This window comes from Trachurus japonicus, chromosome 1, assembly GCF_045865225.1.
Source record: "Trachurus japonicus isolate A0001 chromosome 1, Traja_1.0".
In the NCBI taxonomy this organism is placed as follows: domain Eukaryota; kingdom Metazoa; phylum Chordata; class Actinopteri; order Carangiformes; family Carangidae; genus Trachurus; species Trachurus japonicus.
The window spans coordinates 23,536,849-23,564,609 of NC_140907.1; the positions used below are offsets into that span (position 1 = coordinate 23,536,849).

General features: G+C 41.7%; 1 protein-coding gene across 2 annotated transcripts in view; it reads left to right on the plus strand.

Annotated features, from left to right (window-relative positions):
- The first annotated feature begins 1,223 nt into the window (after positions 1 to 1,223).
- Positions 1,224 to 27,761, plus strand: part of sh3gl2a (SH3 domain containing GRB2 like 2a, endophilin A1) — a 39,377-nt gene continuing 12,839 nt past the window's right edge. For both annotated transcript variants that reach the window (XM_085780984.1, XM_085780975.1), the window contains exon 1: positions 1,224 to 1,457. In XM_085780984.1, the coding sequence (XP_085637110.1) occupies positions 1,413 to 1,457 (45 nt within the window). In that variant the 5' untranslated portion in view covers positions 1,224 to 1,412. The remainder of the gene's footprint in view (positions 1,458 to 27,761) is intronic.

Below are 27,761 nucleotides of genomic sequence, written 5' to 3' on the forward strand. Positions count from 1 at the left end.
GCTTAAGAATACCGAGATGATAATCGCATATGTACTGTATGTCAGCAGAAATGTGCTGCTGAACTGTAGATATGACTTCCCTTGTATGGATTATTATGTGTTCACAGTGGCTTTGTGTACAGAGCTAATGGCCACATTAAATCCCACATTCCCATTGATGTCCATAAACGAGTGTTAGAAAAGCTAATTTAATTTCCTTGGACATAAACCTAATTCCCAGTGTAGCCTACCATACTGCAGTGCATAGCAGTTATAATGCCCAAGTGTTTTGTGCCATTACGCACAACCATTATGCCCTGTTGACACTACATCCCTGTTTTGATTTGCGTATAGCTATTGCCGATAGGAAAGTTAGACCTGAAACAATGAGACGCAAATAGCATCAATTAACACTATAATTGTATGATATAAATGGTCCATAAGTATCTGCTCTTTAAGTGTTTAAGGAAATGGAAACTTGAGCATCAGTTTCGTGATGGGTGAGCCAATAATGGATCTCGTCCTCCCGGCAAATAAAAAACAAATTGAATTGTTTTCTTGTTGAATTTTGTTGGTTTTGAGGTTGGTTAGTTAGTTAGTTAGTTAGTTAGTTAGTTATTAGCTCTTAGTGGGACCTGAGTCTCCTTGTTGATGGTCGCTGTCCATGGTGCTGGAGAGCTGTTGGTGCACCATGAAGCTCTCCTGCTGCTCTTTACAGGTTTATTGAGTCTCATTCTGACGTCAAGTAACAGAACTAGTTTGGCACGCTATGTATGTATTTATTTGTTTGTTTGTTTATCTTTAATCCAACGGAGATATAGGCTATAACCCGTAGATCTCAGTGCACAACCAAGGAGGTGAAAAGCCTGCATATTATAGGCAGAACCCTGCAGACTTGGTCTACAGTAGGCTAGTTTGTTGTTTGTAACCTTCAAATGAATGTAAAATTATTTGTTTTAAAGGGCCCGTGTCTTCTCTCGGTATCTCCTGGTCTCGATGGCAGCTTAGAGCTGAACCTAATGGAGAATTAAATGTATGCCGTCGTTCCCAGGCCAGCAGACCGTCGTCCTACCGTCTTTCTGCTAAACGAGCTTAGATTAGAAATACCTCAGCCTGCTTTTAGACTGTCCGGTCCAGCCCGTATAGGCTAGTGATGAGGCGGCCGCTTTAAAAGGAGATGGCTCCGACGTCAGCGCCGTTTTAGACGCGTGTGGGTTTGACATCCAATAGCCTGATCGGGGCTTTAATCAGCCCCCACCTCTTCTCACAGGAGATCCCTCTGGTGAAGACGAGCGTAGACAGGAGTAATAGCCACGGCTGCATAGAGCATCACCACATACAGTTAGGACCGAGATTTTTTTCCTCCTTACACGCATCCGCAGATATATATATATTTTCTAACCATCCCCAGCTAGAAGCACCGTGTAGCCACCATGTCTGTAGCGGGCCTGAAGAAGCAGTTCCACAAAGCCACTCAGGTAAGAGGAGGCGACGTCCTGGTCCCACCAGGTCTCACCGTATAGATTCTTCATGCTGAAGGTGTCACTGCTTGTCTGAAAGCAGTGCAGACGCTGTTTGACTCTTATTGTTGTTATAAATGACCTCCTGCTGCCGCTGCTGCACCCGTGTAGTAGAATATTATAGTGTAACCTTTACTACATCGGATGCACACACTGCTGTCCTGGTGCTGAAACGCGCTCCATTGTAAAGACAGGCGTGATGCAGCAGCATTGCACCAGTAGAATAATTTATCACTCACGCTTTTACTCTGCAGCCTCCCGTTACAGCAGCCTATAGCCTATATCCCCTCTGTTCATTTGATGCATGACGGGGAAAGCACGAGATAACTGGCCCCGTACTCAATGTCATATTTCTTGTGTGGTCGTCTGGGAGGCAGATGGCACAACAATGTGATGATGACAGTGATGTCGGGGAGAGAGAGGGACGTCAGTTCCTCTCGGTACCCTTCAGATGACATTCCGCACAGAGAAGAGAAACCCAGCAAGCCGTGCGGCCCCTCAAAAACGACACACGGTTTAAATCGGCGTTTTTTTTTCTCTCTCAACCCAACCCCCCAGTGGGGAAACTCCAACGCGCACCGTGTTATGCAATCATTAAGTGCGCCTTGGCGGAAATCCGCTCCTATAGCAGCAGCAGCGGCACGCTATGACCTCGGCGCCCTCTAAACGCACGCATCGCGCCCATTGCAGGAGAGGAGCGGTGCATTAAACCACGGCCTCTCCACCTAATGCTGAATCATCTGTTGTGGTTCTGTGTGGAAGAATAAATATGGGAATCTTCAGTCCATGGTAACCTTTAACCTCTGACTTCACCCCCACCCCATTTTTTCAGCACCTTGGCTGTTAAATTCCCCCAGAGCTCAGACCACAAGTTGAACCATCATTAAGTTGGGAGCCAACCAGAGTGGCGACTGACCAACCAGTGCTCTTAAATGGGATCTTGATGGTTAAAGGCCTGGACAGATCTGTTCCTGCAGCTCATCACTAACTCCAGGGCTTTGAGTGACTTTTATTTCCGGTGGTAGCTGAGAGAGCTCTGGGGGGTCTTAGGGAGGTTGTCCGTTTCTAAGGGTGAGTCACAGGGACACTGACAATCAGCCTCAAGCTCCGCACAGCAGGACACCCAGAGCCTTGGCTGACTCACACTCACAGACACATGCACGAGTTGACGCACACACAAACTCCAGTGTCCCTACTTGTTCTCCAGTTCACCCAGTCACCCCTTATCTTTGGTTACAGCTTTGTACCATTCCTCATCTTTATTAGCTGTTGTCACTGAGACGGAGGGGGAATAATGACTTAATTGTGACATTAATAATGCCATGTCTGTTGAAGGTCACTGCCTGTAGATATTAAACTGTTTTAATTTCATGTTAGACTTGAATAACAAGAAAATAAGTAGCACTTTGCAAGGTCGCAATAACCAGCCGGGATCCAATTTAATGATATAGTAGAAGCTAGTGTTGTATTTTAGTTGATTTATGTGGTAATGTAGTCATTTAGATTTACTCAGATGCCTTTGTTGGTGGCATTTGTATTGTTGTTTATGAGACAATAACACCTGAGAGGCTTTTTGAGATGATTCAAACCAAATATAAAGGAGTTGTGATTAAAATTACCTTGCACATTCTTGAATGGCACTGTATTGAGATCAGAAATAAAACTCTAAAATGTGCTGTAGTGTTGCACAGTGTTCAAGGATTACACAAAAAGAAGAATCATTGGATCTTCTGCTGTTTAGACACCTCTCAGTTTTAATCAGGAGCTGGCTGGATCAGATTGGACGTAGACTGCAGTCCACATGGGCCGTTCGGTGGCAGCACAGATTGTGTTAATTCTGTGTGATGAGTCTATTGTCACTCATTAGCAGAGCTCTCTCTCTCTCTCCCCTGTAGATGTTTCTCCTCTGCCTCAAATATATCTGCATATCTGTGTGTGTGTCTGTGAGGTAGGGGTGCATATCAGCATTCAGATTTGTAAATATGCATCTAGTTATGTGGTTCTCGGTGTGTGTGTGTGTGTGTGCACCAAGAAGTGTAGTCAAGTGTGTAAAAATGCAGAAAATACATCACCATCTTTACACAGCACAGTCTTCATTACTCAGTTTTATTCCCAATGTGATTCAGCCAGCTCTAGGCTCAGAGTTAGCTGTCTCTGTGGTCTCCTGCTGTCGATTAGACACACACACACACACACACACACACACACACACACACACACACACACCAAGATTTCTTTCCCAGACTCACAGTGGCAGAAGGCTCCTATCAACCCCTCTGTTCCCGTGCCACAGTCCTGTAATCCAGCCCCAGACTCACAGGCAGTGACCCAGCAATCTGGCCACTTGCACGCACACACACACATATAGACACACACATTACCAAAGCATACTTTGGCAAGAGCGCCCCCACCCAATACAAGATGAAGGGGTCAGGAGATTAAGGGTTGAGACCAGGGATTTAAAAGAATCGGATAGTGATTTGACAGAATGAATATCTGCATTTACAGCACCCACTTTACACAAGACACACAAGCACTGACTCTTTTCTCCTTGTCCTAACTTAGTGGGCGCCTACATGCATGAAATTGCAACTGCAATAACAAGGTAATCAATCAATTAGCAGGTTGACAGATTGACAGAAACTGATCTATAATTACTACAATTAGTGAGTGTAAGCTAAAAAACAAAAACAAAATAGAGGCAAACATGTTGTTGTTGCAGCTCCTGAAGTGTGAGAATTTTCTGTTTATGTTGTAACATGAATACATTGAGTTTTGATGATGGTGATGATGCTGACAAGGGCTCTTAAAGAAGATGATGGGGATGTCTCACAATTTCCTGACTTGTTACAGGTCCATCAATTAAACAGCAATACAGTCTGCAGATTCATCACAATTAAAATGTTGCTTAGCTGCTGCCCTAGATAAAAGCCTCTATTGTGTAATGCAATTTTATAAAGCAATATCAATTCATATAAATATGACAAAAAGAGTTAATGCTCATTTATTTGCAACAATATAGTCATTATCATAAAGTCTCTGATGGTTGACAAATTTATATTGTTTCACGGAAGGTGTTATCCACCCCTAAGGACAGCACAGGACATGGCCTCTTAGTCTCAATGTCTGTAATGATGTAAGATATCAAACCCAAATGGAGCCACAATACGGCCCGACCGGTTTATATGTAGATTGAAACAGATTGCAAATCCTAAAACGCTGCATTGACCTTATAGCCCCATGCGTCACTAATTTGCTAATTAGCGGTGCAGCTTTGTCTGAAGTTAAGTGTTCATCAGCTGCTTTGTGAGGGACAGAAAGTCCTCATTGTTGTGCATGGAGGCTCGCAGCATTTCTTAATTTTAGACTTTATGGACTCTGCTGAGAGAAACGGCTCATAAAAGACAGAATGCCATGGAATGACTGGGGTTTTATGAGACACACACATACAGTACACACAAACACACACACACAAACACACACACACACACAGATTCACGCTCACACAACCTCAGTTTCACCTTCTACATACATCACTGAGTAATTTATTTCCCACAATCACACTTTTCTCCAAGAGAAGACTCTCTCTCTCTCTCTCTCTCTCTCTCTCTCTCTCTCTCTCTCTCTCTCTGCCTCTCTCACTCAAGGACACTGGGGCTCAGAGTGGTGCATTAATAACGGGGGCCATTTTAAAATGAATGGAAGCACAGGGCATGAAGGGTAAAACCAGTGGGTCCACTAGAAATTGCACTTTTTTTTCTTTTCTTTTTCAAAGAATTTATTAACTTATTAACCAAGAAATCCATTTCTCAGTCTCTCACTTTGGACAATGCAATAATGTGATATACTGTAACTTTATATACTCTGAAATGATCTAAGAAGTGTAGCAACATCCTGCTGTCAAAAAACACACACACCTTATATCCTGATGTTCTGTATCTTTAAAGGTGATGATTGCTCACGTATTACGTCACAAGCCAACTTCACCTCTGAGTCAAATGAATCATGCTTTGAGCAGATGCTACTTTCATGATGCCTCTGCTCATGGAGAGAGTAATGTGTGTGTGTGTGTGTGTGTGTGTGTGTGTGTGTGTGTGTGTGTGTGTGTGTGTGTGTGTGTGTGTGTGTGTGTGCGTGTGTGCGTGTGTGCGTGTGTGCGTGTGTGCGTGTGTGCGTGTGTGCGTGTGTGCGTGCGTGCGTGTGTGCGTGCGTGCGTGCGTGCGTGCGTGCGTGCGTGTGTGTGAGAGATGAAGTCTGCAGCTGATTGTGTGTGCATACATGTGAACATGCCAACGTGAGAGTTTTTTTAAATTTGGGGCTGTAAACTGTGCGGTGCAGCTGTCACTAACTCGTTATATTTTAATCAAACCCAAGTTTAAATACCAGTTCTTATATTTATCTTAAGGCTGCAGAGAGCATGCTTTTTTTTATTATCTCAATGGAGTGAGCCTGTGCTGCCAGCAGGAAGGCAAAAATGTGTTCATTAAATAGAGCCTGCTGTAGAGAGAGATGAGATGAAGGGGATGGCAAGAAAGCTTGAGAAAGTGTGCCAGAGTGAGTGAGAGAGAGGCAACAAAAAGAGCAGTCTTTTGGGGGTTTCGGTCTTGCAGCTTTTTCAGATAAATGGTTGTTTTTCTTCTTGCCAGTCTGAGAGAGGTCTGACAGTCTCCTCCCAAGTTCAGCTGGTTTTGCTACAATTCATGTACAAATGTAGAGTAAGTTTTTTTCTTTAAGAGTTGGTTGTTTCTTTAAATCTTCAAAACCGTAGCTATTGGAGACATTTCTTTCTTGTAATTTTAGTTGTACTTCGGTGTTAAGTCCTATTCCACAACATAACTGGATTTTGGATCCTGGATACAGCCTATTTGCTCTAAAAAAAAAAAAAGCCAATTAGACTAGCTCCCACAAAGGTTTCATAGATTATGATGTTATTTTGAGACACATCACAGTGAACTCCAGGTGGTAATGCTACCCACTATCTTTTGGAAATGAGCTCTTGAGTTTTTTTTTTAACATGTTACAGAAAAAAGCTGGAAAACACAGCCAGGACACTGTGAGGATCAGCTGTACGAGCTGCATGAAGTCTTGTGCCAGTTGTGGCCTTTAATGGAAACAAATCTGTAGCAAGCGCACGTACCTGAACACGTGGGATTGTTGGAAATCACATGTCTGTGCAGTACTAGGCATCGTAGAATCAAGAGGCAGCGATCAAATTTGGGCAGGGTTGCATTTCTTACAGTGGAGGATACAACAGTAATCCTTTATTTTGTAGTCAGCCTTGGTTTGACAAGAGGTTTCCCAGTGTGTGTGCTGAATACTAATATCAGCACTACACCTCTTATCCTCGGTGTATTGTGTGTGGCATTTCAATTTGTCAACCAGAAAGCTTCTCATTTTTATTTTGTAGCTTAAAGGCAAATAATTGAGTATCTTGGTCCATTTCAGCTCAATTCTTTTTGTGTGTGTGTGGATTGCTTTTCTTTAGAATAGGTTACGCAGTGTGCAAACATGAATGCAAGTGTGCATTGATGTCGGTTGTGCGTGCCCATGGATGGGCAGCAGAGGGGTCCTTGGATGTGGCTGACGCCTGCGGGGCTTTAGGGCAGCAGATTGTGAGTGGGTGACTCATCCAGCCTGGATCCTCACTAGGCCTACTGCAGTGCAGCGTAAAACAGATCCAGCTGGGAGATAACAGATGGGGCGGGAGGGACAAAAAGAGTGGAGCAAGGAAAGAGAAGATAAGAGCAAACAAGAAAGAGGGGAGAAGAGAGAGAGAGAGAGATATGGAAAGTACCCTTGAGCAGGGAGGGAGTGGCAGAGAGATGTGGAGAAAAATAAGCCAAGAGATACTGAAGGTGTGGAGGCAGGAGGAGAGACTGAGCCAGGTCAAACGTTGGAGAGCGGTCGATCTGTAGGGATTTGCTCCAAAGCTTCGGAGAAATTTCTGTTGGGCAGAATTTTGTCAGTTGATTTTTGGTACTAAGCCAGTCTATCTTTTTTTTATTATTATTATTACATAATAATTCCCAATATCACTGCAAAAAAAGACCTTTTTTAATCAATTAATCTGACTGTTCAATCTCAATCTCAATTAATCGTTTTGTAAACAGAAAATCATAAACAATGTCAGTCAAGTCAATCATAAAAATATTTATTTTGTGCAACTAAAAGCAGAAAAAACTTCAGTACAAAAATATGACAAATAATAGAACCTTTTAGAAACTAATAGCAAAAAATGTTTGAGAAATAGCCTAATTGATATTCAGGTACAGAATTTTTTATATATATATTTTTTTCTTTTGTTAAATGATGAGTCATTGCTGCGAAGAACACCATCTCTTGTAATAAAGCATAACTGGCTGATACGTGAGAAGTGTGTCAGTTATTCTGGAAATCAAACATCAAACAAACTGTGTTGAGTGACAAGATTTTAAAATGTCATGCTTTTATGCAACATCCATGACAACCATGGCTTATTATTGATTATAAAAGATTTGTTTATTAAAACCATGGTTAATGTTGAGTTGATGGGAGATCCTGCAGACTCCACCCTCCTGCATGGAAGTCAGTTGCGCTACATCCACCACTCTGACCCCTACACCCTTATTATCCCCACTTCACTACATACAGTACATGCCACACCTGCTCCTTTTGTTGGCACTGAAACTTGGCATTAGACGCAGATCGTGATGTACAGAAACGTCCAGTTTAGTTCCTAGGGATAGTGAGAGAGCTGAGCAGACCTCATGTTTCGTGTCTGCCATGTGAGCCATGAGCCAAAAGACAAAAAACACAATGTTGAACTTGTCTCCTATAAGAATTGAGCGTTCTCACTCGTCCCAGGTTTCCCGGTGCATCCAGCTTTTGCCAAGTTTGGATCAGCAATGCAGCAAAAGTGGTGCTGCACTGGATCCAGTCCAGTGGTACACATTACAACCTGCAGCAATATACCTCCTGTGATTTTATCTGGGTTATTTACCTCCTTCTCACTTCCCCTATTAGTCTTCACTTTTGGTTGACATTGAGTTTTATTTTGTTGTGTTTTTTTTACATCCCACAGTAGAGCCCTTTATCAGAAAATGTGTCCATCAGGAGACATTTTCCCCGGCTGCTCTGCTGTCCTTTGCTTAGTCTTGCTAAACAGGCATAAATTTCCCTCAGCCCTTTGACAAGTGCAAACAGCCAAACTTCCTCAGATATTTGTTCCTGGCTTCTGAACGCTGCTCATTTCCTGAAGTTTTCACACAGGGAGATCTTTCACTAGTTCTTAGACATGTTTCTCTATTTATTAAGTCAACAGTGACAGTTTTTTGACTGGTGTGAGTGTAAAATGTCACCTCCGTAAAACTCACCTCACAACAAATGTTCCCATTCATTTTCCTGACAGGGCATTAATCCTCATCCGACATTACAATTACTTTTTTTTCTCTGTTGACTCCTGAGCCTGTGAAAAATATGAGTCACTATCTGCAGAGGAAATACTACACATTGCCATGGAGTTGTGTAGCCGGACACAAGACAAGTGAGACAGTGTGTTTGTTCCCATAAATCCCATAGATTTAGTGAAACTATTATTGAATGGAAGGGTGAGAACTTTGACTAAACACTCAGCTGTATCACTTTTGACAGGCATGCACATGCAGTTGCCAGAGGGCTAAAAACTGGACTGTGGAGTTGTGTGTGTTTCTGACGTCAGCTTTGTTCTGGAGGTTAATGACAGACGGACACGGCCTGTACCGGTCCTATTCTTAGCCTGTCCTGTGGTTAGATGCTGTCGGCACATTTTGAGTAAGCGCACTGGAGAGGTAAACTCATTAAATGTCCTCATCCAGATAAAAAAAAACTGAATGAATGAATATCTGTCAAAGAAGAAGGATGTGCTGAGTGATAAAAAAAAAAAACTCTGGCGCATGGTTTTCTGCAGATTTATTCATTCTTATTTTGACAGTGATGGTCGCTTGAGGTTTTCTGGTTTTTCTTTAGAAAGTAAGCTGCAGTTCATTGCTGGTTTCTCTTTCTCCTCTTTTCCCCCTCCCTTCTTTCTCACCCTCCCTCTCTCAGCATCAGTATTCAGGCCATGGTTGATGTTTTATTCAGCACTGGTATATTATATATTCTGGGCATCAACCACTGCAGGAGAGATGGGCGATGGCTTGAGGCTTAAAAAGGGAAATTCTCTGAACCTGTTATTAAGCATTAGGAAAAGGTTTGCCTCATCAAACATAATTAATGGAGAGAAACTAGGGCTGGTCCCTCTGTTTTCTTTTTCCATTTAAAATGTGCTTTCAAAGATATTGACCATTAGCATGAGTCACATGGAGTTCAGCAATATTGCAAAACAAAATAATATATTATGTTCTTCTTCGTATTATGATTCCAGAGTTAATATGTTTGCCGTTCTAGCTGAGAGCAAATCAATTTACTTTAATGCAAGAAGTAACTAGAAACACTGATAAGCCTAATTTAAGCCATAGTCACACACAGACACATACACCTCTACTTCTGGGACGTCTAGGTCACTTCATTATTACCCAAATCTATAACCCAGAAGCCTGAAGCACACTTTCCTCAAAACCCATTCACTGCCTTGGTTATTGGCTTTTGTTATAGCTGCAGACGTGGTGTGGATATAATGAAGGGCAGGGCAACGCAACATCATTTGCAGATATGGATGTTTTTACTGCCCCAGAGACCTTGTACCAAGGTATTGTCTGTCATGTGCAGTGCATTAACTCAGGAGCAAAGGTCAACGATGAAACCAAGGTTATGAACTGACCCAAGTCACAGAAAGACAATCATGTTTACATTTGAGACTGAGAAGTAAGATCTGAGCCATAATGCAGACTGTGAAGTGTTGGATGGATGCACAAAAGTTGTGGTTGGTCACAATAATGATGTAATAACTGGCCAGAGTGTGTTGTCTGAGGATGCGTCATGTTGAGAGCGTAAAAGGATATTATTAGATAGGTTGCCATGAGATCTTAAGGTCCCAGAGGATAAACCCTGGTGACTGCATTGACTTCTGCTCTTGCACCACTGGATTGTTTTGGTTGAAACTGTTCAATAAATTGCTGTTAAATTAATTGCATGTAAAGTATTCATGCCCCCCTCAGGATGAATTTTAATCACTGTGGTTGTCATCTGACTCATCATCCAGTGCCATCAAAATTTCAGTTTACACCTGCAAAAGCTTGTCATCCCATCAACCTCAGGCATAATTTGTTTTTAGCGCTAATTAGCAAATGCTGGCACGTTAACACACCACAAACTGAGATGGACCTAAACCTGCATAAATGCAGCATGTTAACATTTTGTTGTTGATGTTTGTATGCCTAAGGACAAACTCCCTGAGCCACTACTGCAGGCACCTGTGCACCGTTACATCTTTTAACCAAACATTTATACAAACTCCATTATTATATATGGGATTCATCATTTAACCATCAGCAGTAAGCACTAAATACAACTGAGGCTGATGTGATAACATGTAATGTGAAGGTATCAGGTCTCAAATCAGTCTGGTTAATGAGCACTGACATCCTTAATTTGACACCAAAAGGCATGTCTTAAAAAAATAAGTGAGCAAAATAGACTGAGAGCATGTAAGGAAGGAAGCAATGATGGAGCGAGGAGGAATATCATGTGACAGAGAGCAGGAAGAGATGAGAGAGGGAAGTAATGGAGTTGAGGGGAGAGAAGAGGAGGATGTTGGGGAGAAAAGACGAGGGGACGCTGTGCTTTCGTGCAGCTGTAGCATCAGGCCCTCAGTATACTGCCTAATTCTGCTCATGAAGGGACAGTAATGAGGGGTAGGAGGGGACAGTACGTGCTTTTACTGGGTTTGCTAAAGAGGTCGTCCAACAGTCTTGTAGGCGGACAGCACACACATTCCCCCAGTGTGGGGAGAGAAAGAAAAAAACACATTTGTTATTTGATCTCAGTCATGGTCTCGCACAGTAAACTCAGTCTGCGTCCTCCCACCAACTGCAGCAGAGCCGAGACTGAATGGCTTGTCAGGGATTATATTCAGATTAATCAGAGCACAGTGACTTTGCATTATATCGGAGCTGTGTGTGACTCAGAATCAAGCTCTGCAGCAGTAATCTGTGAAACGTGCTGCCTGTTCTGGACCAGACCAGCAAATGTACCATGTGATTTGGGGGTGGGGGGGTCAGAGATTTTATGACTCCTCCTTTGCTGTTTTTATCAGAGAGAGTATTTTTAGTCGATTTAATCTGGAGATTTCAATCCTGGCATGCGATTTTCACAACCTTAAATTTATTTAATACTGAAAAATACCCCAAAAATATGTAATGATCATCTGAAGAGACAGCTACCGACCTATTTTGGTGTAATTCATTAAATATACGTAACTTTTATGTTATATAATAATCAATTATTATTAAAAAAAACATCTTCCTATTTTGTGTTGTTATTGCTCTGTTATTGTTTATTATGCAACAGACTAATGAGTAATTTAATGACGCTGGTGCTTTGTATAAACAAGCCTCTTCATCATCTTCCTGACTTGTGCTACAGGCTGAGCGGTAAACAAAGTGGTTTTCCTGCGACACCACCCACAGACGGAGCTGTGGATTAGACACCTAAGCATTAGGTGCATTAACAGCCGTTTATTACCAGTCTCTGCTCAGAGCTTCAGCCATCATCGCATTTACAGTACAAGCGGTTATAATACGCCCTCGGAGCAACACCACCTGATAGCAGCTCGCCGTCTTAACACCTTTACCTATAAGAAGAGATTTAAGTAATATAAGAGAGGTCTTTCATTATCAGCCTTTAAAGCCCTCGTGGATAAGAAGCACCCTGAAATGCAAATTAAAATTGTAATATCTGCATTGCCATGACAACTGGGCAAACAACATGCTGCCGAGGAACAGCCTTTCAATCTTAACCAGAACAGAGACTGTTACATGTCGACTCCTGGCCTTTCAATTTGTCTTGTTGTAAATAGATTTTAGACATATTGACTGAATAGAGGTGCAATTTTATCCATTGATTTCTAGGCATTAATAAGAGACAGGGTCAGAGACAGGTCGTTTATTGAATTCTCTATGATATATGCTAGAATATAATCTCGACTAGACTGGTTTAGGATGTTTTCACTCATGATCGTTTAATGCACTGTAGCACTTGGTGAACAATGATTTTGTTTATTAAATTTCAGGAAAGAAAAGGGATAAAATATTTATTATGACTTTCCCGACATGATGTTTTCACAATTTTTTTGGTCTTAATTGTGTCAAAATATTTCATTAATTTAAAAGTATCATTAAACAAGGTATCAATATAAGTGTTCAACAGTGGTCATGAAAATATTCTGGGCGTCATACATTCCTGCATGGTTCCCCTGCCCCCTCCTGCTGTGACCTTCTTTATGGACAGGAAATCTAATCAAACCCGACCAGCGCTGAATAGCAGATAGTCAATATCAGATACCCAGACTGTTGCTCTGCTGAGGCTTTTCAATTTTCTCCTCTTTTAATGGGTCACACAAGCCACTGGATGTATTAATGTTATTGTCTCTTCTGGGAGGGATCTCAGCAGCGTGATTGAAAGTCCATGGTGGAGTTTGGAGGACGAAGAATCTTTTTTTTTTTCGTTTGCTTTTTTTGCTGTCGCATCGATTTTGGTGTAAACGCATGGCTGCTCGTCTTTCTAGGATCCATTACTCTGCTGTTGCTGCTGGACGGTTCAGCTTGAAGTTAGATGTGAAAGACATTTATCTTCATCATCAATGATAATGAATCCTCTTTCATGCTAGACGCCGCTTGTTTGGCTTCAGTGTGGTGTTATATAAAAAAGCTTGTGTTGTTGGGTTCAGGCAGCCAATACACCTTTACTACACTCTGCACCGTCTGCACACCTCTGGTAGCTTAGCACCAGATCTTGTTTTCCCCCATTGATGCTAACAGAGTCTCTTTGCCTGCATGCTGCCACAGCACATGCCCTCTGACTTACTGTCCTCTCTCTTTGGCGCATTCATTCTCTGCTGCTGTTGCTGCAGATCCTTTGTCAATCACATCTTTTCTTCCCTTCATCTCGAGCTGTGCAATGTGTCCTTTCAGCCACTGCATTGCCATGTGAGCGTTTACAATAGACACCTTCACAGTATGTGCAGTGTTAAGGCAACAATGTCAAGGTACAACTTCTTGTTGCTTGATAAAATACAGTATCTGTATAGGCTATGCCCATAGCTGTTAACCACAACCCGAAAACAAGTCATCTGAAAAATAGTCTCCTTTTTTCAAATACCATTCAGATTGTCGTCAGTATTTTCTAATAGTTCATTATTTATGTACAGTATATGTATATTATACATAGTGGAGCATTTTTGTGTACTCTATTGTACCTACAAATGTCCTTACATTTAAGAAAATTGTTAAATTATATAGAAACAAACCACATTTTTTCCATTTTTATACACAGTGATTACAAACATCATTGATGTTGTTTTGCCAGATCAACAGTCCCAACATGAACATACTCACTTTACAATCACAAGCAAAGAAAAGCAGAAGAACTCATTTCATTTGATAAGCTTCAGTTCAATGCAATAAAATATGCAGCATCATATGGTGCAGCGGTTGTAGCTACTCATTTCAGTTTTTCCATGTTTATTTCAGATCACCTTTTACATTTATATTCTGTCCTCTCTTTCTCTTTGTCTCTTATGCTAAAGTCTTCCTCTGCATTTTATTTTGAATCTTCAGTCTCTCTCCTCTAGTTTTAAATCTTGACTTTGACTTTTAGATCTCAGTAAATTAAACATCCTTCATAAAACATGCAGAGCCACGTTCACCAGATTAACCACAACAGAGGAAATGGCAACGCTCATGGAAGTTCATTATTCCAGACCTTTGACAAGATAATCCTAAATCAATCACTAAACCACTCACTAGTTTTACCAGAGCTTTCAACCACATCTCATGGCCTTTGACAGCACAAATGACCTCACGTCAACGAAGGCCACCTCAGACCGTGAGTGAATGGACCGGGTTTAGATTATTTTGTGAGTTTTCTTCTCATGCTTCTTTGGTAGCGTTTGACAAGTTTTGACATGTTTTGATTTTATTATGGATTAACTGTCAACTGTTGTTTGGGAGGCCTGTTTCCGACATGGACTGATGGTGGGCAGCTACATTGTTAGTTTGTTTTTTTAAATCCTCAACAGAGGGGGGGGGTTTTCTTGTTGGAGGCACATACGAGTGTCTTCCCTGAACCTCCCACCTCTCTGTTTCACTGACACTGAAATGAAAGAAAACCTCCAGTATGACTTCCCACAACAAGTGAGGAAAGCGGCAGATTTATTTATTTAACATTGCTGCTGTGTCACTTCCCCCAGAGTTACCTAACATGGTCACGATTTTTAAAGTGAATATATTATAATCTCCTCTCTCTGGATTCGCTGGCTGGTGGCGCGCCGCAATCCTCCCGAGTCTCTGATAATGCGTGACTTTGTGCTGAGCTTGTGTGTGTGGATTTTGAAGATCATTATATTTCATATAGCGACAGTTTGCCCTAACCCCTCTAACAGCAAAAACGCATCTCCAGAAATATTGATCAGATTTAATGTAATTTAAAATTCACATTACATTAACACTGAAGGTGGTTTAACCCTCCTGTTGTCCTTATGGGTCAAATTGACCCAATCTGTTTCCTTCCTCCATCCTTCCCTCTTTCCTTCCTTTCTTTCTCCCTTCCTTCTTTCCACAATTCTTTTCCCCTTCCTTCCTTCTTTCCTTCCTTGAACCAATCTGTTCCCTCTCTCCATCTTTCTTTCCTTCCTTCCTTTCTCCCTTCCTTCTTTCCACAATCCTATTTCCCCTTCCTTCCTCTCATCTTTCCCTCAGTCCATCCTTCTGCTTCCTTCCTTGACCCAATCTGTTTCCTCCCTCCTTCTATCTTTCCTTAATTTTTCTCCTCTTTCTTTCCTCCCATCTTCTTTCCCTTCATCCTACCTTCCTTCCTTCCTTCTTTCCCTTCATCCTTCCTTCCTTCCTTCCTTCTTTCCCTTCATCCTTCCTTCCTTCCTTCCTTCTTTCCCTTCGTCCTTCCTGCCCTTTGAGACAAACTGTTTGTAAAAACGGGCTATACAAATAAAATTGCCTTGCCTTCTTTCTTTCCCTTCATCCTTCCTTCCTTCCTTCCTTCCTTCTTTCCCTTCATCCTTCCTTCCTTCCTTCTTTCCCTTTGTCCTTCCTTCCTTCCTTCCCTTCGTCCTTCCTGCCTTCCTTCCTTCCTTCTTTCCCTTTGTCTGTCCTTCCTTCCTTCTTTCCCTTTGTCCTTCCTTCCTTCCTTCCCTTCGTCCTTCCTGCCTTCCTTCCTTCCTTCTTTCCCTTTGTCTGTCCTTCCTTCCTTCTTTCCCTTTGTCCGTCCTTCCTTCTTTCCCTTCGTCCTTCCTTCCTTCCTTCCTTCGTCCTTCCTGCCTTCCTTCTTTCCTTCCTTTTTTCCCTTCGTCCTTCCTTCCTTGACCCAGGAGGACAACAGGAGGGTTAAAGTTACTTCTTTGTGACTATTAAACTGATGGGGGAGACCTCCAGTTCAGAGATTTAGTCTGACTGGATGACATGGATTTCATATACATCCACACACACACACACACACAGTGAAGGCAGCAGTCTGTTATTGAGCTTTAATAACTGTCATCAATAATGATTTTCAGTTTTCCTTACCCTTGACTGCACCATCATTACACCCACGCAGACTTAACTCACGACACTTCTGGGTAAACATTAAAATGATATTCCTGCTGCAGACCTACTGGATAAATAAAGATGTTTCCTTTTTCAGTTATATGCTGAAGGAAGTCAATGCCTCTGCAGGCCTCAAAGCTCCATCATTATCTCGTCTGAGAGACACACTCGTGTTTGAAATGGAAATGCAGACGTACGATGAAGTAGAGAGAGAGAGGGAGAGCAATCAAGGGTGTTGTTTATGGAGCTGGTTGTGTTTCGTGTGTGTGTTTTCATGACTGTGTTTTGAGTCACTGAGGATAAAGTATCATTTATAACAGTCTTTGTTTCAGAATCTTGTTGATTTCTCTTTTCTGTTAGTGTTTAGACTTAATTGACTAATAACCAAATACTGATCAAGTTGCACTGAAGCTTCTGAAGCTGCTTTATTCCTTTATTTCTTCTTTTTGATTTACAAATATTTTAGCATCTCTCTCATCAATTACAGTCACCTACCTACCTCTTTATTACTGACAAATACTTTCTGAAGTAAGTTTTAGTTAAATCCCTTTCTCAAATCTCCTTTAGGGAAGAAAGATAAGTGTTCATTATCCGAGCCTAGTCTCACACCTTGGACGACAGGATTAAGAATAGTCAGCTAATGAGCTAAAAATCTTAAAAAATAGCAACAAAAAAATGATCAATGTGCACCTCAGTGGCTCATTAGGAGGTTGAGTCCTTCATTACAGACCTGGGCTCAAGCACAGGCCAAGACCTTTTATTATTTATCATTTATTATTGGCCACAATACAACAACCAATGTGAACTCAGACTGACTTTAAGGGTTTCCCACTACAGACGCTTTCACACTAGAACTGGCCAAACCTGGTATGACTAACTTCTGACACTCCACTGAATCGTAACACAAACACATACAGTAAATACTTTATCTCTTGAAGCACTGTGATCAAAACACTAGTCGGGAAACTCAGGGAGTATTACCTTAAAAGTGTAATGTAACACCAGGCTGAAAATCACGTACTGTATGAGTTGACACACAGTGAAGTACACATCTACATCACTGCACTTATGCCATCAGTGTTACACTTTAAATGAATGAAGAGTCAATTTGGCAAAATTTAGACAAATAAAATAAATGTGAGGGAAAAAAAAGAGACAAAACAAAAATATTTAAAACACAATTTAAGACAGTTTTATTTAGATGTGGGGATGAAGGTCTCTTTGTTATTCTATTTCATTTTATTTCAATAAAATGTCTGCCTGTTATCTGGTTATATGGAATCACTCTAATAGTCTCCGTTATGGAGGATCCAATCCAGTCCAATCCATTTTTATTTATAGAGCACATTCAAAAACAACCAGGTTGACCAAAGTGCTTTACAACAGAAATAAAATAAATAAATCAATATAATAAAATCAACATGAATTAGAATATAGAAATATAATAACACACCAAATAAAAGCAATAAAATGAAAGGACAGCAATTAAGCCAAACTGTTTAGTCTGACTGAAACTGTGTTTCTGGGGCCAGAGACAGAGAAAAGAAGGCGAGACCATTAAGAGCTTTAAAAACCAAGGATGTTAGAGAGGATGTTAATACTAAAAGAAGACAAAAGTCAAGAAAGAAAGGACAAAGTATAAACAAAAAAGAGAGAAAATCCTGCTCAGTAAACAGGTTATTACAGCAAATGAGTGGTTGGCAACTGATTGTTAGAAGGAATTAAAAGACAAGACTGAACACATTGAGTCTTTCACACCGTCTTGTTGAGCTATAGGTGGTCTGGCAGCAGGTACGCAGAGTGTGAGTGTCCAGATGATACTCAGCAGCATTAGCACTAATTTTAGCCCAATACAGGAGTTACATCCAGTGAGTGAAGGACTCATTCCTTCACCCACAGTTCCCTGAAGCAGTCATAACGTAACTCTCACTGATTTCCATGAGCAGATCAATATCAATCTTGCAATAAACAACAACCTAAGTGCTCTTTGTGTAAAAAAATAGCTTAGCAGTGGTTTGCAGTGCACAGATCCACTGATACTAGTCTGGAGCGATGCACACACCGTCCCACCTTGCAGCAGCAAAACCTTGCCATCATTCATGTCCTGTGTGCTTTGTGCTGCTCCTCCATCTTTGTCTCATCATCATCATCATCACCGCCACATGTCCTAGCACTCACAAACTCTGGCACGCTTTCCTCACACACACACACACACACAGTGCCAGCTGGTTCTCCTTGCCTCTCTCCCTCCCTCCCCTCTTCGCCTTTCCCATTTACCGAGCGCTTCATGGATGGATCGGGAATGTGTGCACACATCTCCCAACTCCCAAGCCACAGACTCATCCCTGCTGTTACATAAGAGCCATGCAAAGGCTTACAAATCAGATTATAATAGCCACAGGCCACTCACTCCGAGTGGATAGAGGTCAGTGAAGCAACATGGCCAAACAGTGGACAGGGCAAACAGCTGGCACCCTGTCCTGTCCTGTCCTGTCCTGTCCTGTCTGGGTGCTCGTCCAGTCCGTCTGTATTTGACGCCTTCCTACCTGCACCGGTGCTGATCTGTCTGAGCCCGGCAGCTAATTCAGGCTACCACTTTTACCACCTGGCAGGCCACGCAACTCTGTTGTCACTGCTTGTTTGTCTATGCGTTTTGTAAAACATCCACACCGGCGGCGGCACACTGTTGAGTCTTCTCCCCACTAATGCCGCCCCAGGCCTTGATGTTCTGCAGGATTACTATCATCCTGAAAACAGCTGTAGTTGGGAGCAGGAACCAGCCACCCCCACATTTGGCTCCCAACACACCAGGATTTAAGAATAACAAATGGATTTTCCCTGATTCCACGAGAGCACAGGTCTATTCTCAGGACGGCCAGTACAGTACAACCGCGTTCACTCTTAAATAAAGCATTAACATTCATTCCCAGTTTGGTTCCTGCTGGTGTTAATGTCATTAGAAATCCCAGCACGCCGGAGGTTTAACTGTGACGGAGTAGATCCCCGGTCCAGGTGAAAGGAGTCAGACATATTGTCGAGTCACAGTCCAGCAGCGGAAATACTCGGCACAGCATGAGAGGCGTGACAGTGAGAACAGTAAAGGCACTGAGGGTAGTGGGAGCAGAGAGGAGGGGAAAGAAGAAAACAAGAGAGAGGGTGGGGAGGGGTCTAATAAAAGAGGAAAAACATGGAAGACAAAGAACTTCTGGGCATTGTTATGCAATTGTTTTTGACTTTTCAGGTTTTGGCAGTTCACTGTCATCTTTCCAACTGACCCTATAGGCTTTCTGTTTCCATACCTCTGTCCTCCTCTTCTCTAACAACTGAGCAGCATTAGTGCAGACTAAAAAAGAAGGGAGATGTGGTGAGATTCAACACATTTGGAGATACCGACACTCAGATCTGGGCAGTAAGGGTGCAGCAGGTGTACTGTAGGAGGAGATGGATGTTTTAATGCTGTCAGGAAAGATTCAGATCCTCTCCTGTTATTGTCCAGCAGCAGGGGCTGTCCTCCTAATAGCCTCACTAATCACTCTTGTCATTTTTAATCTCCCTCTTCCACCCTGGGCGTATTTAAAGCAGGGGCCTCCATGTGCCCAGCCAGGATTAGACTAGTGAGCAGCAGAGGAGGGAGGAGGTGTGGGAGACGGCGGAGGGATGAGGGCGGGCGGGGCGGGGGAGGAGGGGGGAGCAGTGGCAACAGCAGCAGCAGCAGCACACGCCTTGCGCGCCTCACATTGGGCGCCATGTGACCGATGCCAACGCTAACAGTACAGTTGTGAATGCTACGAGTATAGGTGTCGGGCAGTAAAGGGATTGTTGAAATTACATTATCGCAGTGTGACAGCTGCAGCGTTTGTCAGTAGCTGATGCACTGCACAGATGGACCTCTGTGTATTTATGCATTTATTATCAAGATGGACTTAATCATTCACATTTGCAATTTAAATAATCTACTTTTGTAATTTTTTAAAAACCCAGTTTTGACATAACAAAATAATGATAGTAGAGTTGCATCTCTAGTTATAATAGCTATTGATGTGACTACTAATAAACTGATTGATTGAACTCTTTCTGTAGTGTGACCATCAGATCAAGGGTAATAAAGAGTAATTTAAAATAAAAAATTCACAGTTTGATAAAGAGTTATTGCACCAAACCTGTCAGAAAGTCCATGGATTAAGTCCACACCTTTTCTTGGGCCCCTGGGTTTTTCCCCCATTACAAAATATTTCCCAGCCATGCCTGACCGTCTGTCTAACCACTGGCTGAGACATGGTTTTAGAGGGGGTTTCCATAACACAGCAATTCTTGAGCGCAAATAATGCAATTGTAATTTTGTTTTTCTTCTCACTTGTAAAGGAAACTTACCAGATGAAGCAAAAGAAGTACAAAAGTATAAAAACAGAGGACATTGTGCACAAAGGTATTTTAGTTTAGTTCTTTTTAGGACTAATCAAACTTGTATTTTTAATTCAGAGAAACACGCACAAAAAGAAAAAAAATTAGAAACAACAACTAAGCCGGCCTCTTCACCTCAGGCTCATGTGTGCATGTGTGGATACGATGTCGTAGTATCGATCACACCGTGTTCTGCTGCCTGCGAGTAACGTAACCTAATCCTGGATTTCCGTTTAAAAGCAACAACAGGCTCTCTGTGTGTCAGAGAGAGTGTCTTAGGTCACTTTTCCCCATCAGCCGTTTAATAGTATTAGCGCAGGGTGTCTTGCACAGGTGTAAAACCCTGCTGTTTAAACTCTCCAGAAGTGTCTTCATTAATCTGTGCAGGCAGGTCTCTTTATAGAAAATAAATGCTGCCAACCCGATGAATTGTCTCTCCTGATTAAATATAGAAGAGTCTAATCCAATACCTGGTAATAGTATTGTTGTTGTTTTTTTAGGAGAGATAACCTTAAAAGTAAATCTTATCTAACCTTAAAACGTATCCTTAACCCAACTTTAATATAACCCCAATGCACATCTCCATTTAGTGTTATTATTTTGTGTCTTTTATCATATATTAATGCCTTCCTGCACTCAGATTTGTGTTTTGCTCATTGTAATTTCATGTGGGTGTTTGACCTTCACTGTGCAGACTGTGGCTCTGTTTTCACATTCATCTGCTGAAGGGGGAAAGTTTCTCACTTATAATCCCCGTTGAACACATGGACAATAAGATAAATTGCTTATACCTTCATTTTTTAAGATGTTTGTGTTCCCTGTAGTTGGAGTACAGTAATTATAATAGCTACCTCATAAATATCATGATGTTTCATATTTAGTTTGAATAATTCGTCCATTTATTTTTTACCTTTGCTTATTTATGTTGTTTCTGACCTGAACCCCCCCTACACAGGTTGGTGTTGAGAAATTTCATTTGGGCTTATGAAACAATCAGCTCAGACTTGTTGTTTTCCACAGAGATAGATTGCGTGACTTGAGAGGTTTGGGGTTGTGAGTCTGCAGAAACCCTCGCTGCATTAATGTGAAGTTGGGGCTGTTACATCACACTGGTTTTCACCTCATGCACCTTGTTTTTGTCACCGGAGGTGCTGCGTGCTCTTAAAACGATCCGCTGCGAGAGCAAGTCAGGACACCCTGCTGTCTGACCCTTGTGGTGATGATGCAAGAGATTTTGGGATCGGGGAGGGAGGACGCCCTGCAGCCCTTGGCAAGATCTCCAGGCTATTTTCCTCACCCCCATTTAGCATATTTAATCTGGTCTGATTTGGTTTACATGGCTGCCAGTTGGAGAAAAATAGAAACTGGAGAGAGAGAGAGATCTAAAGTCTTGTGTGAGTTATATCCGACAGTTTTCTTTAGCAGTTTACAGCGACTCGAGGGAAGTTTTGTACAGATGTTTATGGTTTACAGAGGGTGAGACCTAATGACTTCGATGATCTCTTCCTTTTTTTTCTAGCTCCATAATCAGGTTGATAATGATGGACAACTGTTGGATGGACTGATATGAAATTTGCTGTACAGACATTCATTTTCCCCTCAGGATGAGTTGTGTTGCTGTGGTTCTCAACCTTAATTCTTCTGTAACCCCTCACTCATATGATGTGGTCATATAAAACGTAACAAACAAGTGATTATGAAATGAAAATCATTTCAATTTATCTCTTTAAGTTGTACAAAGACATTTTTAACTTACAGAGTATTGTATTTTAAATAATAATTATCCTGCATTTTGTTCTTTTGGACTCAAATTAAACATAGAAATAAATAAGAATCTGTCTTACTTCAAAATAAAATAAATAATAGATAATAATCAACTTGCCTTTGTTCTGTTAAACTCTTATAACATTTAAATCTATAACTCTTATACTAGGACTTAAATGTAAAAAGAAACACTGAGGCTGCGGTGGAAGTAAATCCATAAAAAATATAGTTTTCACTGAAATGCCTGTGTTGAGGTTTGGCTTCTTTCTTCCGTTTGTCGGCGGGCTCCCTGAACCCTCTCCTGAGTCCAGAGCAACAATAACTGGATGTTTGAGCCATTTATCCATGTTTGCTTGCAGCTAGCTTATATCTTGCTGTTTTGGTGTTTGGTGTGGCCTTGGCATGTGTCTTCACGGAGTTGTGCTGCAGGCTATTATCTCCCTAGTTGTGGCACGCATGTACCATTTTAGTAATAGGCTTATGAAATTACCGGGAATATTTACTTATTATCTTGGAAATAAATAAATAAATGTTTCCAGGTACCCCCTGCAATGTTGGAAATCACTGCTCTAATGTTTCATCCAGTGCCATCGTCGGGTCAAACTGTGTCCAATAATTTGGTTTATGACTGTACTGTAAGCCTCTAAAACCAATGGGACTCCATCCACCTCAGCTGTATTTTGTATTTATTTATTGGCTAAATGGGAACTATTAGCAGTAGCATTTCGCTCAAAGCAACACTGTGCCATAGTAAAACCTCACAGAGATCTAGTCGTCTTGTTCACACTTTTAATTATGTAAATTCTTTTTCACAGGGGAGTACTTTATTTCAGTCCCTTTGCACATCTCCGTTTAATGTTATTATGTGTTATTATACAGTATATTAATGTCTCCTCCACTCAGAAATGTGTTTTGCTTATTGTGACTTCACTTTGATATTTGACCTTAAATGTGCAGAGTCAAGTTTTGTATGTGCAGCGTCTGACACTTAACACAATTCAGTCAGTGATATGTAGAAATCTGAAGGCTCCAGTGCACAAACGCTGAGAATTAAAGCAGGAGACATTTTGTGTCTAGCAGTTCAAGTTTCCAAATGAACAATATTTGCATCTTGTTCACAGTGTTGTTTATAGTGGTTCACATGCAGGAAGGTTCAAACCCCTCCAGACATTGGATCTGTCTGTGTGGGGTTTGCATGTTCTCTCAGTGCCTGCGTTGCTTCGCACATTAGGTTATCTGGCCACCCAAAAAAATAAATTGTGTGCGGTTGTTTGTCTCTATATGACAGACCTGTGATAGACTGCCGACCTGTCCAGGGTGCATGTCAGTGTTTCAACCTCCCCACCCCACCACACAGTCCTGCATGGGTTACTGGTACAGCTGATTGATGGATGCATGTTCAGTGATAGAGAAGGAGAGGGTGTGGTATGCATAGTGTACCGTAATTGTACTTTTTTGAGGCAAAAAAAAAGTATTAGTTATAGCTACTTTAGGCAAAATTAGGCAATTGAAAGTGAAAGTTCCAAAGCTGTAGCACTTCATTTGTTATGAATTTTCAAAGTTTAGACGCTTGCAGTAATGCCACCATCCAGACTGTTGTCTTGCGTTTCCAACTGAGGACATCTAGGATGTGTCATCATCATCATCACCGTTGCTGGGGCTTAAAGCCACATCCTCTGACACAAAGAAGCAGCTCCTAACTCACTGAGCTAATTGACTGGAGGTGACACCCGGTGTATGTCTTCTCAAATAGACTCAGGGAGTCACCAGCCAGGCAGCAGGTGACAAGGCAGATTTCAAAAATGGTTAAAATGTCAGAAATACTGTTATCTAAACAAAAATCTGATAATACATAAATTGCATCTTGACAGCATGGAAATGTTGGTGATTTGTTCTTAACGATAAGTGTTTTGCATCATAAGAGAAAATCTGATGTTTAAAAATGCCACTCTTACATTGACTGTAGTTGTTCCCATGAGAGCAGAAGGAAGATTTAAAATGTATTTAGCAAGAATTGGACGGTATATGTTTACAGTACTGTTTACAGTCAAATGTTTTCATGCAGTGTACTTTAGGCTAAATTTCTGTATGGATCGTTTGTGGAGGACGGTCTGGAGATGCTCTCTAGCAAGTTTGGTGTCAATTGAGCAAAAATTGTGGGAGGAGAGGTTTACTAAGTTTTACAGTTTTTTTTTTTTAAAACAGAGTGATGGACTTGATAATTTGTAGGAGGAATATTGACATGTGCTTGGAGTTGAGTAAATCTGGCATGGGACCGGACATTTGTGTAAAGTTTTTTTCATTTTTCGCACACGGGAAGTAGGATTTCCTTGGAAGAAGAAGAAGAAAGAAGAAGAACATTGAGGGAAACAATAGGGTCCTGGCAGCCTAATAATATTCTTAATATGTCTGAAAACATGTCTATAAATATACAAGTAGCCTAGAGCATAGTGGCTGCTGTGCATTAGAAGTAACAAGCCTCGAGCTCTGCAGTGAAATCTTATCCCTTCACTGCCTCTCTGTCTGGAGGCGTCACGAATCAGCTGCTTGTTCATCCACTCGCATGTATCAGCATCCTTCGCGGCAGTCTTCTCCTCTCCTCTCTACTACGAGTGCGTGAGCTCGGTGTGTGACGTTACAAGCTGTGACGTCACCGGTTACATATCATCATCTACGCCACTGCTGCCCCCAGCTGCCAGCGGCACGTCCTACGTCCTACTCATCCCCCCGTAAAGTTCACTTCACGCCGCCATCGCTGCTGCTGCTGCTGCTGCGGCTCGCCTCACCTTGTCATGCCCTTCCCCTTGCAGGGACCACGAGCAGGAGGAGGAGGAGTGATGGCTGGAGAATGTGAGAAGTGAAACGGGTGGTTGATCAGAGATCCGTACCATGTGGGAGCACAGTGACATTGCTGAGGTCGTCCAGAGGTGTTGGATTGGTGGTTTACTGGCTGTTAGGTGGGATTAGTGGCTTGGTTACATTTAGTAAGTCAGTGGGAGTAAAAGGATCAATCCTCAGGCCTGTGGTTATTGGTTGTGACATGTCAAATCGTCCTTCAGTGTCTGTCTGTGTGTGCGTTTGTGTGTCTCTGCGTATCCTCCATCCTTCCATCACTGTTATAAATTTCAGTCTCTCCAGCTCGCAGCCCTCAGAGCAAAGCACCAGCTCTGTCTTTGCTCTCAACTTGAAAAAAAAAAAAAAAAAGTGTCTAGGGGGGTTGAACAGGCGTTGACAGCAGCAGCCATCAGCAGCAGCAGCAGCGTTGCACTTACTCAGAACAGCCACCACAAGCTAATTTTTATTCATTCAGTCTCTCTGCTTCTCCCATGCAGCCTTCACACAGCCAGGTCCCCCACAGGCTCCACTAGACTGATTGTTTCTTATCTGTTTAGCTTGTGAAATGACTGACTTGTAGCCGACTCTGACTCCCGAGCCCCCGCTCTATCTCTGAGGCAAAAAAAAAGAAAAAAAGATTGAATGTAGGACACACACAGACTCACACTCGTTCACATTCACACACACACACACACACACACACACACGGATAAGATGTGGTTGATTTTAGAGCTCTGAATACTGTGTGAGATGAGGTTGGGCTGACTGCATTAACCACCTGCAGTTTAGACCTCAGTCTTTTAGTCTTTAAAATTCAAGTGCGGCCACACGTGAGATTGTCTGTCCAACTGTTCACTGTCACGATGACTTAGCTCCTCCATTTTCTCAGAAGTGTTAGTTCTCATGTTTAGTTAATGTTAGTGGAAAGAAAAAAACAGACATGTTTCCTGAGAGGAGGCAATCATGTACAGCTGGGTAAAGTAAGTGCAAGATGTTTTGGTCCAGTTCAGTTGGAAAATGTGTGGATAAGAGCTTCTACTTCTGCTGGAGCGCTGAAAATCCTCTGTCCACAAATGGTCTGTTAAGAGTCCAAGTGAAGTACATTTAATCATTTGCACTAGAGATTAAATAATTAGTTGACAAATCAATTATCCAATTGAGACAGCGTTAGTGGTCAGCTATTTCGATATTTGAGTATTTCGGTTTAGACATCTGATGACACAAGGCTTTAGATCATTGTAAGGAACCCTTTTCGCTATTTTACAATTACATGTACTGATCATAATTAGTCATTAATCACACCCCTAATGTTGTTACTTTATATCAGTGGTGTCAAACATACGGCCCGCGGGCCAAAACTGGCCCACCAGAGGGTCCAATCTGGCCCGCGGGATGAATTTGCCAATTGTGAATATAACATACAATAGAAGGCAGAAGAGAAATAATATTGTTAAAATTGCACATTATTGTCTCAAGAAATTTCAAGTTATTCATAATGTTTGTTAAAAGGAGAGTTCCCCTAAACATCTTAAGATAGATGGAAATTCATTTTCTCAGCTGCATCACATCTCACTCAGTGCATAAAGTGAATAAAGACGGTGTAAAAGAAAGATAACAATAAATATTCATAAAAAGAAGGATAGCGGCTAATAAATATTAAAACGATAGAAAAAACTCAGCCAGTGCAATGTACTTACTTCTTTGCACTAGAACAAAGGGAAAAATGTATTTCTCACGTAATTACTCATTATGTATAGGTTATTATGGCCCACTTGAGATCAAATTGCACTGTATGTGGCCCCTGAACTTAAATGAATTTGCTTTATATAGTTCATATTGAATAGCATTGGTATTTTTGAAAATGAGTCTGTTCTTCCCTCATATTAATCATTCTTTCACTCATCTGCTTTCAAATCATGAATGTACATGCTGCTGTACATAGGCTGTTGATTTACAAGAGTAATCATTTATAAAAGTAAACATCCCTAAATATACAAAGCCCTGCATGACAAGAATAAATCTCAGGGATTTTAAAGCTGTTTCTTCCCCCATGAGATTGTGGAACGTGGTGAGGACATGATCACGAATCACCCTCAGACTAATCCTCTCTGTAGAAGAGTAACTGCTAATATCCGTCAATAACACCAAAACAGTGTCATTATCATGCATTTGTTATGCACTGTGAAATATTACTGCAATTTAAGATTTTTTTTTGAAAATGTGCTGTCTGGTGTGAATCACAAATGGAGGCAGCCTGTTTTTTTTTTGTGCGTGTGCATGTTTTTTTCCCCCCCAGTTTCCTGTGCAGTGAGTTTTCTGCATGCAGATCACGTACACATCTGAAACCAGGTAGAAGTTACATGTGACTGCATCATAATGCTCTGCAGGCGTGTGATTAAAAGGTGCGGATGAGCACTAGAACTGTCACTATGTGTGTTGCCTGTGTTGCCACAGCTGTGGAGCCGATATAACACGTGTATACAGCCTTCCTCACCTTCGTCTCAGCAGCTCACATCATCATCATCATCATCACCATCGGCGTTGTCTC